This window comes from Dermacentor albipictus, chromosome 1, assembly GCF_038994185.2.
Source record: "Dermacentor albipictus isolate Rhodes 1998 colony chromosome 1, USDA_Dalb.pri_finalv2, whole genome shotgun sequence".
In the NCBI taxonomy this organism is placed as follows: domain Eukaryota; kingdom Metazoa; phylum Arthropoda; class Arachnida; order Ixodida; family Ixodidae; genus Dermacentor; species Dermacentor albipictus.
This window is the reverse complement of record NC_091821.1, coordinates 254,862,258-254,877,926: the sequence shown is the minus strand read 5'-3', so window position 1 is coordinate 254,877,926 and position 15,669 is coordinate 254,862,258. Positions and strand designations below refer to the sequence as shown.

The 15,669-nt window shown below is 46.9% G+C and overlaps 1 protein-coding gene across 10 annotated transcripts in view; it reads right to left on the bottom strand.

Moving 5' to 3' along the window:
* The window catches only part of LOC135901595 (uncharacterized), a 543,147-nt gene that overhangs the window by 450,666 nt on the left and 76,812 nt on the right, over window positions 1-15,669 (bottom strand). For 9 of the 10 annotated variants that reach the window (XM_065431427.2, XM_065431438.2, XM_070531170.1 and 6 more), the window contains exons 2-3: window positions 12,654-12,698; window positions 12,421-12,592 (exon numbers count right to left, since the gene is read on the bottom strand). In XM_065431427.2, coding sequence (XP_065287499.2) covers window positions 12,421-12,592; window positions 12,654-12,698 — 217 coding nt within the window. Of the gene's footprint in view, window positions 1-12,420; window positions 12,593-12,653; window positions 12,699-13,417; window positions 13,873-15,669 lie in introns of those variants that run through there. The other variant, XM_065431451.1, reaches the window with a different exon arrangement.

The window sequence follows — 15,669 nt, the reverse complement described above, 5'->3', positions numbered from 1 at the left end:
GAAGAGGAGATGGAAGAAATGCGCGCGGGGTAGAAAAGGCCCGGCTGCCTGCAATCTCATCTCTACACACCCTTGATCATTTTGTAAATAAATCCATCTCATCCGTAACAACTTTGGTGGACAGTCCTGCGTAACCGCTCTGGACAATCTTCTTCTACAAACCCTCCGACAAAGCTGGCACTTGCTTGGACTACTGCCTGAAGACACAGGCATGAACGAACCTAATGCAGCTGGTGGCAGCCATGACACAAGCATGTAAGATGACAGTGAGCGCCCAAGGCAAGTCATCTGCTGGATCCCTCAAAAAGAACGGCGCATCTTTTCCAGCAAAGCTGATGAGGATGTCGACGACAGGCTGAAGTATTATCAAAGGGCAAGCGGTCACAATGGGTGGAATGCAACGGCGCGACTTGCTAACATTGCTTTCTTTCTCACCGGAACCGCACTTCTCTGGTTCGATAATAACGAAAGCACAATGACAATGTGGGAAAGGTTCGTTGCGGAAATCAAGAGCTGCTTCAGAGACTTACTTTCAAAAAGAAAGAAAGCTGAGCATACGGTTTCGCGTAGATCACAGTTGCCTGGAGAAACATGCACAACCTACATTGAAGAAGTATTGAAACTGTGCAGAATTGTGAACATGGGCATGTCGGATGAACATAAGGTTGGCCATCTTCTGAAGGGCATCGCTGAAGATGTCTCCAATTACCGTATTTACTCGCATAATGATCGCACTCGCGTAATGATCGCACCCCTAAATTTTGTCGTCAAAATTCGATTTTTTTTATTTCCCACGTAATGATCGCACCCCGAACTTGCCGCAGCCATACATCGTGTGCTAAGTCTAGCGAATAATGATCGCGCTTGCCACCTGTCGAATGCTACGCGAACGACTCTTTAAGACAAGCCAAGCGGCCTGCACGCACTAAACATTCTTAAGTAGATGCCTCATTTCATTACTTTCATCACTTTCCGCACTTCCATGACAAAATGAGGTACAACCAAACTTGCCTTTATTATGGGTTGCCTTTGTAATGGCTGATGTCAACAAAAACAATAAAGGCGCATTTCGATTCTTTTCATCTGCTTTTGCACTCGTGAGCACGCAACAAATCGCGCGCGGCAATGACAGTAGCCACGTTTACTCTGATACGTTAAAAGTGTACCCTATTCATACGCCGACGCTTGTAACACAGCTAAGATATTCGCCCACCCTTAGCGGAAACGTGCCGTATTAGGATAGTAGTGAAGACAGATGCCGCAGTTTCCGCAGCATGCCCGTCATGTGTTTCTATGTCACTGGCAGCTAAGCGCGCCCACCTGTTTCTGTCCCCTCAAAGTGGACATGGCTTCGTTATTGCCGCAAACTTGCCGATATTAACGATAATATTCATCACTGATACGGAAGAAACTGTTTCAATGCACGTAATGTACTCACGAGAAGAAAAAAAAATCGCGTTTGGCGCGTTCGGCTTGCTCCGCCAGCCGCCATTTTTGTTTTGGTGTCCCGCACCCGCAATCTCGCATCCCGCAGCAAACGCGGGACGAAAAAAAAAAATTTTTTTTTTTCGCGGAAAATTTAACCCCGCGTAATGATCGCACCCCTGAATTTGCGTCAATTTTTCTGACAAAAAAAGTGCGATCATTATGCGAGTAAATACGGTACTTTATATCGAAGGAAGACCTGCATACTCCGTCTGATCTAAGATGTCACTGCCATGCTTTTGAGGCACTGAAGATGCGTCGTGTATTGCCAAAGTTTGGTAGACTTGACAATGTGACCATTGTCGCAAGCGTGGACGTCTTCTCCTCCCACGACATCGCCTTGCTAGTATGTCAGCTCGTTAACAAATAATTGGCGCACTTTCAAGCACAAGGTGGAAGTAGAGACGCAGGACGGGAGTACCCCCAATGCTCGCTAGACGTACCCTGTCCTGAACAGCCGGTGTTTTGCCAACTGCAAACTAACAGTGAAATTCGGCCTTTGCATGATGAATGCGTCCGCATCAACATGGCGGAGTCCCGGCAACCTTCGCGTACCTTCGCAGGTCATCAGACCGCACCACCCCAACGCCTTGCTCCCCAGTACAGCCAGCCCCAGGCCCCATTTTCTGACTATCCTGTGTACCGCGAGCCACCTATTTGCTTTAGCTGAGGTATCCGTGGACATATCACCAGGTATTGTCGCCAAGGGCAGCAGCAAGTTTTGGGCATACCCGATTGTCAATCAGGAGGCCAAGTCAGCGCACCGTGGCAGACCACTGCGCCTCTTCAACGACAACCGCATGAACGTGCATCCTGGCGTGAGTCTCCAGCTTCTGACCGCAGCCTTACTCCTCCCTACCAGCTATCATCACTCGCCATCACCTCGCCGTCGCTCACTTTCACCATTATCCCAGCTGGGAAACTAGCTGGTGCAACTGATGGAGGTGAGGTCGCGGGACGGTCAAGTAGTCCTCCGCCTGTCGTCATGCACAAAAACAAAGTGTGTGTCTGAGTTGATGGTTTAAATACTGATGCCTTAGTCGATACCAGTGCTTCAGTTTCTGCAATTAGTGTTTTGCTTAAGAATCATCTTGGACAGAAAGTGATGTTCGCGTGGGACCACAAGACTACTTTTCGTGGAGTTCGGGGTGAACCGCTGTGGCCCGCTGGAGTTTGCTCTGCTATAGTGAGTGTGGGCAGACAAGCTTTTCCAACTGAATTTGTTGTTTTGGAACACACCACTCACATCATCATACTTGGGATTGACTTTTTTGGTGAATGTGGTGCAATGTTAGATTGCGGGACTGGTGAAATCTTGCTTCGAGGTCACGTGATACCATATTTACCCGCGATGAGCAAAACGAGAACAAGGTGAAAGCAGGAGCCACAGTATATATATGTGGGGTTCCCCACCTATATACACTGTGGCGAGGAAAGCATATGTCGCCTTGAAGAAGACAAGTCCACTTGTCGATACGTTGGGTCCTGCTACGTGTTGCTCATTCTCTTGAATTTCCATCTCCCGCCTTCCCCGTGTTTTCCCCATATTTACCCGCATAATTTGTGCACCTCTAATATTTAGCCAGCTTAAAAAAAATTTTTTTACTCGCATATTTTGCGCTCCCCATCCCGCCCGAGCCAACTCGCATGCGCGCGCGCACACGCAGGGACTTCGGATGGCCGCACCCCTCGCCGCGCAGGCGAGCGCAGTCACACACAAGATGGGCTGCGAGTGCGAAGTCCCTTCTTCTGAAGACTTCGTTCTTTTCTCCGGAAGCCCCCGAACTACAGTATTCTAGGGACCGTACCCGAACAAGCGAACCTGTTCATGGGTTGTTGGAACTGCTCGAGCGTTTGCCTCCCTCTATCTCCCTTTCTCTCCCGCCAGGAGAATAACATAACCTAACCTAACCTAATGCAACAGTGAGCGAGAAAGGTGTCTCGTCCGTTCCTATACAGACAACCGGCTGTGAAAAGCAACGCTGCAAGGTTATGCTTGCCATGACAGCTGATCGCCAAAAACTACCGTCGTTCATGATCTTCAAGCAGAAGACATTGCCCAAACTGAAGGTTTGAGGCCGTACTCACATGCGCGCCCCAGAAAAAGGCTGGATGAATGAAGAACTGATGAACGACTGTCTCTACACTGTCTGGGGTAAGCGACCAGGAGCCATACTGCAACTGCCATCAATGCTGGTGCACTCGACAGTTTCAAAGGCCATCTCGTGGACAACGTAAAGAAGTTACAGAACATGAGGACCAACCTGGCTATCATCCCGGGCGGACTAACATCTGTTCTGCAGCATTTGGATGTCTCCGTAAATGAACCCTTCAAGCACTATGTGCACAAGATGTACATGGAATAAATGGCCAGTGGAGAGCATGGGCTTACTCCCACTGGCAGAATAAAGAGACCGCCACTAGAGACGGCCTGCAAGTGGATACTCGCAGCGTAGGACCTGGTTTCTCCCCGTATTGTCGAGAAGAGCTTCAAGAAGACGGGGCTGTTGAACACGCTCGACGGAACCGAGGACAATACGCTTTGGGAGGGGAGTGACAGCGGCCGCGACGATTCCCAGTCGGACCTCTCGACCAGTGATTCCGACTAAACCGTGCATGACCGGATTCAGCTGGTCAAAGTACGTGCTAATTCTGTTAAATAAACAAGTACCCTTCGTTTGTGCTATAATTTATTTTCTTTTTAATGTATATACCACGCGCGTTACTACACATCGCATGTTATTTCAGATGTGTTTGCGAAATCTCCACGTAATTTGCACACCCCCTTTTAGGAGCTCTAAAATTGTGAAAAAAAAGTGCGCAAATTATGCGACTAAATACGGTAACACCCACACCAGCAGTACCTGGCACGGACAAGTAGAATGTATTTTCTGTGTCTCACGATGTCCTTTTATCGACTCAGACGCCGACATTTGTTCCGGTGACTTCCACGCATTGCCCTCCGCATCGCTGTCATGGTTTCATTGAACCGTACTTCCATACTATGCTGAAGAAAAATGTACTGGTTCCTCAATCCGTTATAGAATGTGTAGATGGTCGTGCTCACATGTGGATGGTGAATGCATCTTTAGAGTAAGTTTTGCTGCCGATAAGACTCAAGCTGGCCACCTTCGACTCAGAAGCGACCGCTAGTATTGATGCTGTTGATGCTTCTACTGACGCGAAGGCAGCAAATTGTGACTACTCTATGGAATTCTACCGCATGATGAACAAGTCGCTTTCCTCTTCAGAGCAGAAAGAATTGCAAAAGATGCTCATCCGCTATGCGACAGTTTTTGATTTCACGCAAGATGAGCGTCCAATTTCACTTCCTGATTTGCGAACCCAACACTGCGTAAACACAGGCCAAGCGACGCCTATTCACCAGAAGCCGTACCGCATCTCTCCCGTGGAATGAAAAGTAATGGCTGTGCAAGTTCAAGAAATGCTGCGGAAAGGCATTGTTCCGGAGTCTTGCAGTCCCTGGGCAGCGCCAGTGATATTAGTTAAGAAAAGGGACAATTCTTGGAGATTCTGTGTTGATTATCAAAGACTTAACACAGTCACAGGGAAGGACGTATACCCTCTGCCACGCATCGACGATGCTATCGATAGCCTTCATGCACCTTCCTACTTCTCCTCCATGAACTTACGATCGGGATACTGGCAATAACCAATGCACCCGACAGATAAAGAGAAAACTGCCTTTGTGACGCCAGACGGTCCCTTCGAGTTTAATGTCATGCCTTTCGGTTTATGACCGAAATGCGCAAGCAACTTTTTAAAGGTTTATGGACACAGTGCTGCGCGGATTGAAATGTGAGATCTGCATGTGCTATCTCGACGATTTAATCATTTTTGGCAAAACACTTCAGGAGCACAATCAGCGCCTTGGTGTCGTACTGGACCGCATACAAAATGATGGACTGGTTTTAAACTCAAAGAAGTGTCACTTTGGTGAGTGCCAGACTTTAGTGCTCAGTTTTCTCGTCGACAAAGATGGTATTCGACCTGACCCTGAAAAGATTGCTGCAGCGCGCGATTTTAGCCAACCAAAGACAGCAAAAGACCTCCATAGTTTCCTTGACTTGTGTTCGTACTTCTGCCGGTTTATTATGAACTTCGCCCAACTTGCTCACCCACTCACGTGCCTCCTTCACAAAGACAATCCCTACGTCTGGACTACAGGGTGCAAGGACGCATTCCGTCAGCTGAAGTATCTACAAACTTCTGGGCCTGTCTTGCACCATTTCGATCCCGACGCCATGACTGAGCTACACACTGACGCTAGCGGTGTGGGCGTTGGCGCCGTCCTCGTTAAACTTCATCATGAGCGCCAGCACATCGTTGCGTACGCAAGTCGGACATTGACGAGAGCAGAGCGAAATTACACTGTCACTGAATTGGAATGTCTGGCAGTAGTCTTTGCCATCCAGAAGTTTTGGCAGGATCCTTCTGGACGGCTTGCACGTTGGCGTTACAATGCCTTCAAGAATATACCTTTTCAGTCAGCTACAAGAGGGGTTGGTGTCATACCCATGCTGACTGCTTGTCTCATCTCCCGTAGCCACACTCCACCGCTAACAATGACAACTTCTACGACTATCGTGGTAGCATTACCGAGTTTCCGAAGCACTACCTTCATCGGGATCCCGAATCAAGAACTACCAATTATATGGATCCCTAACTCACTCGACGAGCTTCGTCTGCGCCAGAGAAAAATGTTACGCTGCACGGCGGAGCCGAAGAAGAGGACATAGAAGAACTGCGCGTGGTGTAGAAAAGGCCCATCTGCCTGCGATCTCGTCTCTACACTCCCTCGATCATTTTGTAAATAAATCCATCTCATCCGTAACAATATATATATTGTAGCGAAGAAGAGGAACACCACTGTAGTGGGCCATCCTCTCCAGCGCTGTTCTCGGGGAACGCCGCTGGTGCTGAAAGTCCATGCCCTGCACTGATGGTCGGCCCAACCGCTAGTTGCTAATAAACACTTTTACAAGTAGTGGAGGTTGCTTCGGCCTACAATGTGAACCCTGGAACTTTGATCCCGTACACTACGCTCAACCATGCCTGAAGACGTATCCCAGCAAATGCCACCTACTCCATCCCAGCAAGCGCCTCCTCAGTCGGTCCTGTGCTCTGGTGTGCCTCACCACAGGGACCCTGCCATTTTCAGCGGCGCAAATGACACCGACGTCGAGGACTGGCTGACGACATACGAAAGGGTGTGTGCCCAGAACAAATGGGATGATTCCACTAAACTGAGCAACGTGCTCTTTTATCTTGCAGGTGTCGCCAGTATCTGGTACAACAACCATGAGACCAACTTTCCAATGTGGTCCTCGTTCAAGACCTCTTTAGTGGCTGTATTTGGTTGCCCTGCTGTGCGCAAGCTGCGAGTGGAGGCACATTTGTGAGAACGTGCACAGTAGCCAGGTGAATCATTTACCAGTTACATTGAAGATGTGCTGGACTTGTGTAAGAGGTCAATGCAACAATGTCGAAGTCGGAAAAAAATCAGAAATCTCTTAAAAGGGATACAGGACGATGCTTTCAACATGCTACTTGCCAAGAGTCCTCAGTCGATGATCGACATCATCACTCTATGGCAAAGTTACGAGGAATTACAGAGGCAGTGCTCGTTGACATGTCGCCCCTCCTCGTGCGATCACCTCATTGCTTACGAGCAATAAAAACAGCGCTAAACAACAGGAGGAGTGAAGGGACACAGACAACAGCGCTGACTAACAACCAAAGTGTCTTTATTCTTTATCATGAACCAACCAGCCCAAATGTGTACTCTTCGGCAGTTGACCTCATTGCTGGTTTGGCTACCATCTCCGACTTGTCAGCGTTGCTTGCTGAAATGAAAGTTCATTCGAAAGAAAGTTGCACGCCAGCTCTCCTTGATATCCTTCGCTCAACCACCGCATCTCCAACAGCCTGCACCGAATTTTATGCCTCCGCTACGTCACGCGATCGAGCACGAAATCACCTAGGTCTTCTGACCAGAGCCAACATCATCTTGCAGCTGCACCACTAAGTTATGCTGATGTTGTTGCGCTGCCCCAATAGGTCCCAGAGGCTGCACCACTCCACTACGCTGAATTCGTTGCAAGGACCCAGCCACTGTCTTCAAATATGCCTCTCCATACTGCCGACTTCGTGCCTAGGCCCCGACTGCCGCCCGCCGTGCAGTCATGTCATCAGGACGCATTGTATGTGCCCCATACAATGCATCCTGTGACATGGATAGGACCTGGCCCGGCGAGCCGGTGGCGTACTCCCGACAACCGGCCAATATGCTTTGCGTGCGACTACGCCAGTCACGCCAAACGTTTTCGAAATCATGTGCAGCCACCTAGCGCCGCACCACCTGTTACAAGCCAGGTCAACCGTCCATACTACGGCCCCCTGTTGGCTATGTCGCCAATATTGCACCTGGCAACAACTACATGCCATTCATCTTCACCATGCTGTCGCTCACTGTTGCCGAAGCGACCTCACCCCATAACTAGGGGCAAGGAAAACTAATCGTCGCAGTCCAAGAGGCAAGGGCTGCGACAAGGTCGAAATGTGAAAGTCCTCACCGCAGTCCCTCGAATGCAATCGAAGTGTTTGTTGACGGTGTTCACGCATCTGCACTCGTGGACACAGGAGCCGCCGTATGTCTTATAAGCTTTGCCACTTACTTCGGAAAGTCATAACGCCCCTTTCTGGATTGTCCCTCCGCATAGCCAGTGCTCGGCATATTCACTCCTTCGCTGCTTGTACTGCTCGTGTTGTCATTGCTGACGTTCTATAGGCCATAGAATTCATTATCTTTTCCTCGTGCTCTCCTGACGTTATCTTCGGCTGGCATTTTCTCTCGCGTCACAATGCCGTTATTCATTGTGATTAGGTTTTCATTGTTAGTTTCAGTTATTCATTGCGTTAGATACGCCGCTCACCAACAATTCTTAGCTTTCGAGCAAACTACTTGTCCAAGCCGACACCCCCTTCCTCCGAACGCCTCAACGGTCATGCCCATATTCTGCAGCAGAATCTCACAACATTGTTGCACTACTGTCTCCATCTGACTGCTTTCTCACTCAGAAAGGTCTGCTGCTTCCTTTTGAAACAGTGGACATCACTGGGCTACAGCACCATTTTTGTTTGCAACCCATTTCCACAGCCTGTGTTGCTGCTCTGAGGGGGATGTCTTGGCAATGTAAAAGCGATTGAAGACATGCAAGTTATGGACGCGCCCAATGACAATTACCGAGCTAGTTCCAGTGCGCTCGGTACTGTTTCTACTTGTGATCCATCACCGATTGATGTGTTCGGTTCTTCTATCGCCAATGCCCTTCCACCAGTCCAGTGATCTAAGCTTTTGTGCCTTCTAGAATTTCGTTCTTCCTTCGATGTAAGCCAATCTTCCCTGGGAAGGGCGCCAACTGTTACACATCGCATAGATACTGGCCCACAACCACCACTGCAGCAACGTTCGTATCGTGTATCTCCTGCAGAACGTTGTGTAATCAACGAACAAGTCAACGGCATGCTTCGCCGCAAGGTGATACAACCTTCGAACAGTCCATAGGCATCCCCTGTTGTCCTAGTTATGAAGATGGTGCTGTACGGTCCTGTTTGGACTACCGCTGCCTCCACAAGATCACTCGCAAGGACGTCTACCCTCTCCCGCGCATAGACGACGCGATTGACAGTCTACAAGGCACAGAATTCTTTTCATCTCTATAGATTTGCGCTCAGGGTAAGTACCCATGGCAGACACCAATCGGCCGAACACAGTTTTTGTCGCAGCCGGTGGCTTATATGAATTTTAACGTAATGCCTTTTGCACTTTGTAATGAGCCCGCAACGTTTGAGCGCATGATGGACATAGTTCTGCGCAGCTTGAAGCGGCACACATGCTTTTGCTATTTTGACAACGTTGTTGTTTTTGTTCCCAACTTCACCATGGACCTTCAACGGCTCCGGTCTATTTTAATATGTGTAACAAAAGCAGGGCTACAACCTCAAGAAGTGCTGATTTGCTGCTCGGCAGTTGACCATTCTACGTTATGTCGTATGCAAGGATGGAATTCTCCTCAATCCAGCCAAACTTCGTGTCATCGCCGAATTCCCTAAGCCAACGACTGTCAAAGTTTTGCGCAGTTTCATCGGTCTGTGTTCCTACATCAGATGCTTCATTCGCAATTTCGCAACCCTCATATCGCCCTTGACAAAGCTATTTAGAAGCAACATGCCCCTCACTTCGTGGTCATCCGAGTGTGACAGGGCCTTCACAAAGCTCCGTCGTTTGCAAACGTCTCCACCAGTCTTGCGCCATAACAACCTGACAGTCCCTACAGAGGTGCACACAGATGCCAGTGGTGTTGGCCAGCGCAAACAGGGGTTTCCTGAATATGTTGTGGCTTATGCAAATCGCACACTTGCGAAAGCCGAAACCAATTACACTGTGACAGAAAAAGAATGCCTGGCCATCAAGTGGGCTCTCACCAAGCTCAGGCCTTATTTGCACGGCTGTACATTTGATGTAGTCACGGACAACCACCTACTAGGTTGGCTGTCGTCCTTCAAAGATCCCTCAGGCCATCTTGCCCGATGGGCACATCGCCTGCAGGGCTACACCTACGATATCCACGTGCTGTGCCGCAGCAGACGCCAGATCTGACACTGACGCCAGCCAAGGACCATTGCATTACTCCTCTTATTGACTTGCTTTCTGGTTCATCATCATCACCTACCACTCGCACGCTACGTTGTCAAGCTCACCATTTCGCCACTCGCGACAACCCGCTTCACTGACGCAATTATAACCCCGACAGACACTAGTGGTTATTAGAAGTACCTCGCAGTCTCCATTCCGATATATGCGCAGCTTTCCACGCCGATTCACAGTGTGGACACTTGGGAGTTTTCAAAACTGATCAGTGCCTTCGACAGTGGTACTCTATAGCGATACAGTCCCTGCCAATAAATTGGCAGAGACTCTATCAGCCTCTGCCGATCTATTGTGCTGAACAGCTCGATACATCATGTGCGAACAAACACGCACGCGCGTGACCGCATGGAAGTGCAATGGTCAGTTCCCTTCTTCGAGACCTTCCACTTGGTGCAAGTGGGATATTAAACTAACAATGTTTTAACGCGAGAGCGTTAAGGAGCCTGTGTCGCAGAAAACCTGGTGTCGGCGTCGATGCCATGCCTCTGGCATCAGACGTCGTTATGGCAAAAAGATTTTCGAACCACGCATACCCAGGCCTTTCATGTGACGCGAAGAATTGACTGAACTGAACCTCTCAAGCTAAAATACGTGGAAAAATTGTAAACTACGACTTACACACAACCTACAGACATGCTAGCTCTCGGATTGTAATTTGAATATACGAGAAAACATAATTCTGTTACGCAATAACTCAAACCCTTTTTCCAACGTTCTTACAATGCATCGACTGGAGTCGGCGTCCGCTATTTGCGCACGCCAGCGTGTAAATACCTCGGAGTCTACGAAGCGGTACACCCGGTTCCTTGAAACGCTTCCAGATGGCACTCGCCTCCGCCGCAGCTCCGGGGTATGTGGAAAGGTGTAATGGTTCCAGGACTTAAATTTGGAAATGTGGTTGTTTGCTTGAAATCAGGGGTACAACTAGGACTAAATGGCAACTAAAGGTCAGTGGGAAGGCTCGCATTGGGCGCTCACGGGAAGACTACAAATGACACTGTGCAGGGTGATATGGGCTGGACAACTTTTGAAGTGAGGGAAGCTCATAGTAAAATTAATTATGAAGAAGGACTGAGCAATATGGAAGAAAGTAAATGGGCTGGGAGAGTGTTGAGGTATCTGTACAAGAAAAACATTGATTCACAGTGGGGGAAAAGAACTAGGAAGCTTACCAGAAAGAATGCCGTCTGTATGGTGAGCAACACACCAACAAAGAACGTCAAGCGGAAAGTCAGAGAGGCTGAGATAATCTCATGGTTGGTGGCAATATCTTGAAACTGGCACTATCCTGGAAATTCATTTCAAGTGGATATGTCTTGCGAGGTTATCGGCTATAATTCATTCAGTGCAATATGCATCGTAAAGTAATCAATGTGGAAGTAAATAAGTGGATGTTTGTTTCAATTTCTCGTGCTCTTGAGTAATCCAGCTCAAGGACAATTGTTAGCTGCAACAGGCTATCATTAACAGTTCCATAAACCTAAACTATGACCCTCTATAACCCTCGTACGCTGACAAAGTATGCCCACCTCTGTTCTGTATAACAAAAGAATGAGTGGGTACATATGATCTGTACATATGTCAGCTTGGAGGTATACTTAAAGAACATGGATCTGTTAATGGACTAGTGAGATGTATTTAAGGATTCTTTGATTCGCTTTATTTTCTTTTAATTTAGCCACTTGGCATGAGCCAGTACATGTGTGCTGTTTATCAGTCAAGCTTCTAGAACGGGCATGTCCCACTATGATTACTACATAAGACTCGTCAAATCAAACTACATCAAACCACCTTTGTATAGCATCAAACAGGTATTACCAATAAACAAACTTTAGCTTGAAATTGATTTGATCAAGTGCATTTCATGTACATGCAACATTAACAGGGCTGAATACCAGGAATAAAATCTGACTGAAGAAAGCATGCAGATTTAATGAAAGCTATTGTGAGTTTGAGTCACGTTTTGAGGCAACAGCACATATTATTACAAAAAATAAGTGCATGTACGTATGTAATAAGTGCATGTACGTATGTAATACGTGCGTAGATATGTATGCGGCACAACAAAACATATTGTTACATATTATGCAAGACGCTTCCAAAGGTGTCAACGTTAGTTCTACTGGAATTTTTCTATACATGTGATGTATATTTCAACATGAAAGGCCACCCATTGCAGCAGTGTGACAGCCCATGCTCACCAGCATTCCTTCCAGAACTGTGGTGCTGCTGTGTCTGGGTAGAAACTGTGCACAGGATTGTTGCGGTTTGCGTGCCAGTCTTGGATGTCGCAGGAAGGCTGCACTCATCCTGTGTCGTCTGGGTGCTGGCTGTGCACCGCAATAGTTCTCGCCTACATGTGCGCGTCTCGTACTGCAAAGATATTGATACCACTAAAATCAGTCATTGCATTCAGATATGATGCGACACTTACTGTTTGTGATGCTTTAGAAGCACTGCTCCATGGTGCAGGCACAGGCTGCAAGTAAAAAATAATGGTGCATGAACTGCACTGTTCTTCCCCTTATCACTGAAGTATAGAGACATTACTGCAGTTCCTGCACAATCCGCCTAGGTACAGTTGTTTTTCTTTTTTTAATCCTTTTTATTCCCCATATGCCTTGTGGCAAATTCTAAAAAAAAAAAAAACTTCACTTCTTTAATTACTAATTTGGGCGTGAGCATGCATATTGGTAGCTTGCGTTCGTGGCGGTAACAAAATTGACGGTACTTCAAGTGTAGTGCACGGCGGCACAGTTTAGTATTGGTTCAATCGACATATTTCCTGCTGCCTGATTAAGTTAAATAAAAATAAAAGCTGCGCGCACGACATGGCTGGTAGGGCAGTTGCAAAAGTTACTCGTTTAGCTCATTCACTAAACAAAAGAAATCGGTGGTACTTGAAGTACGTTGCAGGCCATACAGCTTTATTTTGTGTGAATCTACATACCTCTACTGCTGCCTGATTTAAAAAATCTAAACCGTTATCATTGTCATGTTTGTATGTCAGTGTACTTTTTTGAATGCCCTTTCTGATACGTTCCCTGACGGGATTGACAGTATTGCATAAATAAAAATAAAAGAGACAAAAACACACTGCGCGCACGAGGCAACCGGTACTGCAAAGCAACTCGGTGAACACATTCACTATTAAAGCGGGCAAAGATTGCAAATTGAGCATGAAAATGCAGCATTTACCACCCTGTTTGGAACGAAGAGCGTTGGTAGTGCACCCGGGCGCAGCACAGGCCTCAACACAGTGCTCATTTCCTGCTGCACCCGTGGGTCGTGTATATAATCCTCTGGCGCGAAGTGGCGACGACAAACGCGCGCATACTTCTGCGTGGGCGGAAGGCCAATGCATTGCAACCAGGCAAGGCGCTGCGCTTCATGTACGGGCAGCCTATGGCGAAAGGGCCCTGGCCCTGGCCGATCACTGGGCTTGCAACCAATAACAGAGCATCGATTACGTTTCGACATGTGTACGGGCACGAGACTGTATGATAAGTCAGTGCCACATGAACACTGAGGTAGACGCGAAATGATAAAAACGTAGAGAGGTTTTCTCTATATGAAAGAGCCTGACTACGCGCTGGAACACTGCAGACTTCAGCCTGACAGCTGACAGCATCTGACAACTCCGCCTGGCTCCGCTCGGGATATGACCGAAGTGGTAGTCACGCGAACTAGCGGCGCTGCGATCGCGTCTTAACTTCTGGTTTCGCTTCTGCTTTCAATTTTGTTTTCATTTTGTTGGTGATGCTTTGTCAGTCGCTAGTGTGGTCTTCCGGTGAAAAGTTTCGCGCAGATGCGTACCGGCGTCTCATCATAGGAAGAAGTTTCCTGTGCAGTTGTGCTTTGCCCACGCCTGCTCGAGCGGCCAGACACAACGTGAAGCTGGCCGTCACTATTTTTTTCGCACCGTCACGATTGCAGAGTGTTGTATGTATCGAAACACATGCTCCACCGAAAGAAAGAATGCCCCACAGATAAGTCTGAAGTGTGTGAACGTCATGTTGAGGACGACGACATAGAATAAAGAACCAACTTTGACGACGATCTACATTTGAATGCTTGAGAACAAATATATATTGATTCCTCACTGGAAACATGGACACTTGTTCACGGCGCGATTCCACGACTTGGTTATTATCGGTCTTCACGAACACATCTCGAAGCCAATAAATGTGATGCAAAAGCCAAGTTGTCCAACAGAAGCAGCTCGAGAGTTGACAGGCACTTCATGCAAATTTGAAACAAAATGTGCTTGGAAAATTGTTGTGCTTGCCTTCCAAATATGCGCTACAGACTGTGATCAACAACCTCACGACTGTGATTTTGCCTTCTGTACTCTGAAAGAGTGTATTTATTGAAGACGACGCCACGCAGCAGCGATATCTGAACCGTTTTCGATGAAGTAACTCGTAGGTGAAATATTTTGAGTTATGTAAAGTGTTGTCCGTGAAGAGTATCGCACCTTGCGAAAGGCTTCAAATGTAGGTGATTCTGTACCTCCACAAGCGTCTTTATTCGTAGAGATATGAGGTCGTTCAAAACAATCGTGGCATATTCAGCGCTAATGAACGCGTACGAAATTAAGAGGAAGCTTTAGCGCGGGCCGAACTCCGACGGGGCCTATTCAAATACATGTAAAATGCAAAAACGCTTTTGTGAGATAACCCCTGGACCCATCTTAATGAAATTTGTGGCATTTGAGAAAGAAAGTTAAATTCTAGCAACTGTTGGATGCGGAATTTCTATTTATGGCCTGAATTTTGTTCTAAAAATTTTCAAAATTCGAAAGTTTGAAAAAAACTAGAAGCACGAAGTTTACAAATTCGTACCTCTGCATGAAGAACAGATATCGCGGTTCTGTAAACGGCATCCGTTAGATCATTGAAAGCGGACAAAGTTGATACGTCATTTTATATCTTACGTGATTTTGTTACGTTGTTTACAAGGTTTCTGCAAAAGCTGTATTTCCATATTACTAATTTTTTTTAGATTCATGTGTGATATATCAATTTTGTCCGTTTTAGATGTGCTATTAGATGCGATTCCCAGTATAGTATTATCATTTGTCGTTGCTGAGTTACAGAGTTGTAAACTTGGTAGTTTCGTTTTCTAAAAATTTTTGCAAATTTTTTATTAAAAAATGATGACCTAAATCAAAAATTCAAAACCAACAGTCACTAGATTTTCATTTTTTCTTCTAAATGCAACAAACCTCGTCAAGTTTGGTGCAGTGGTTGCCGAGAAAAACGAATTCTGCGTTTACGTGTATTTAGATAGGAGCACTCGAGCTAAAGCTTCCTCTTAAAGGGACACTAAAAGGAACCAATAAATCAGTTTAGATTAATGAAGCATTGTTTCAGAACTCTGCAGGCAGTCATTTCAAAAAGGTAGTTTGAATATTAGATGAGAAAATGAAGGTCCAAGTATCAGTATTT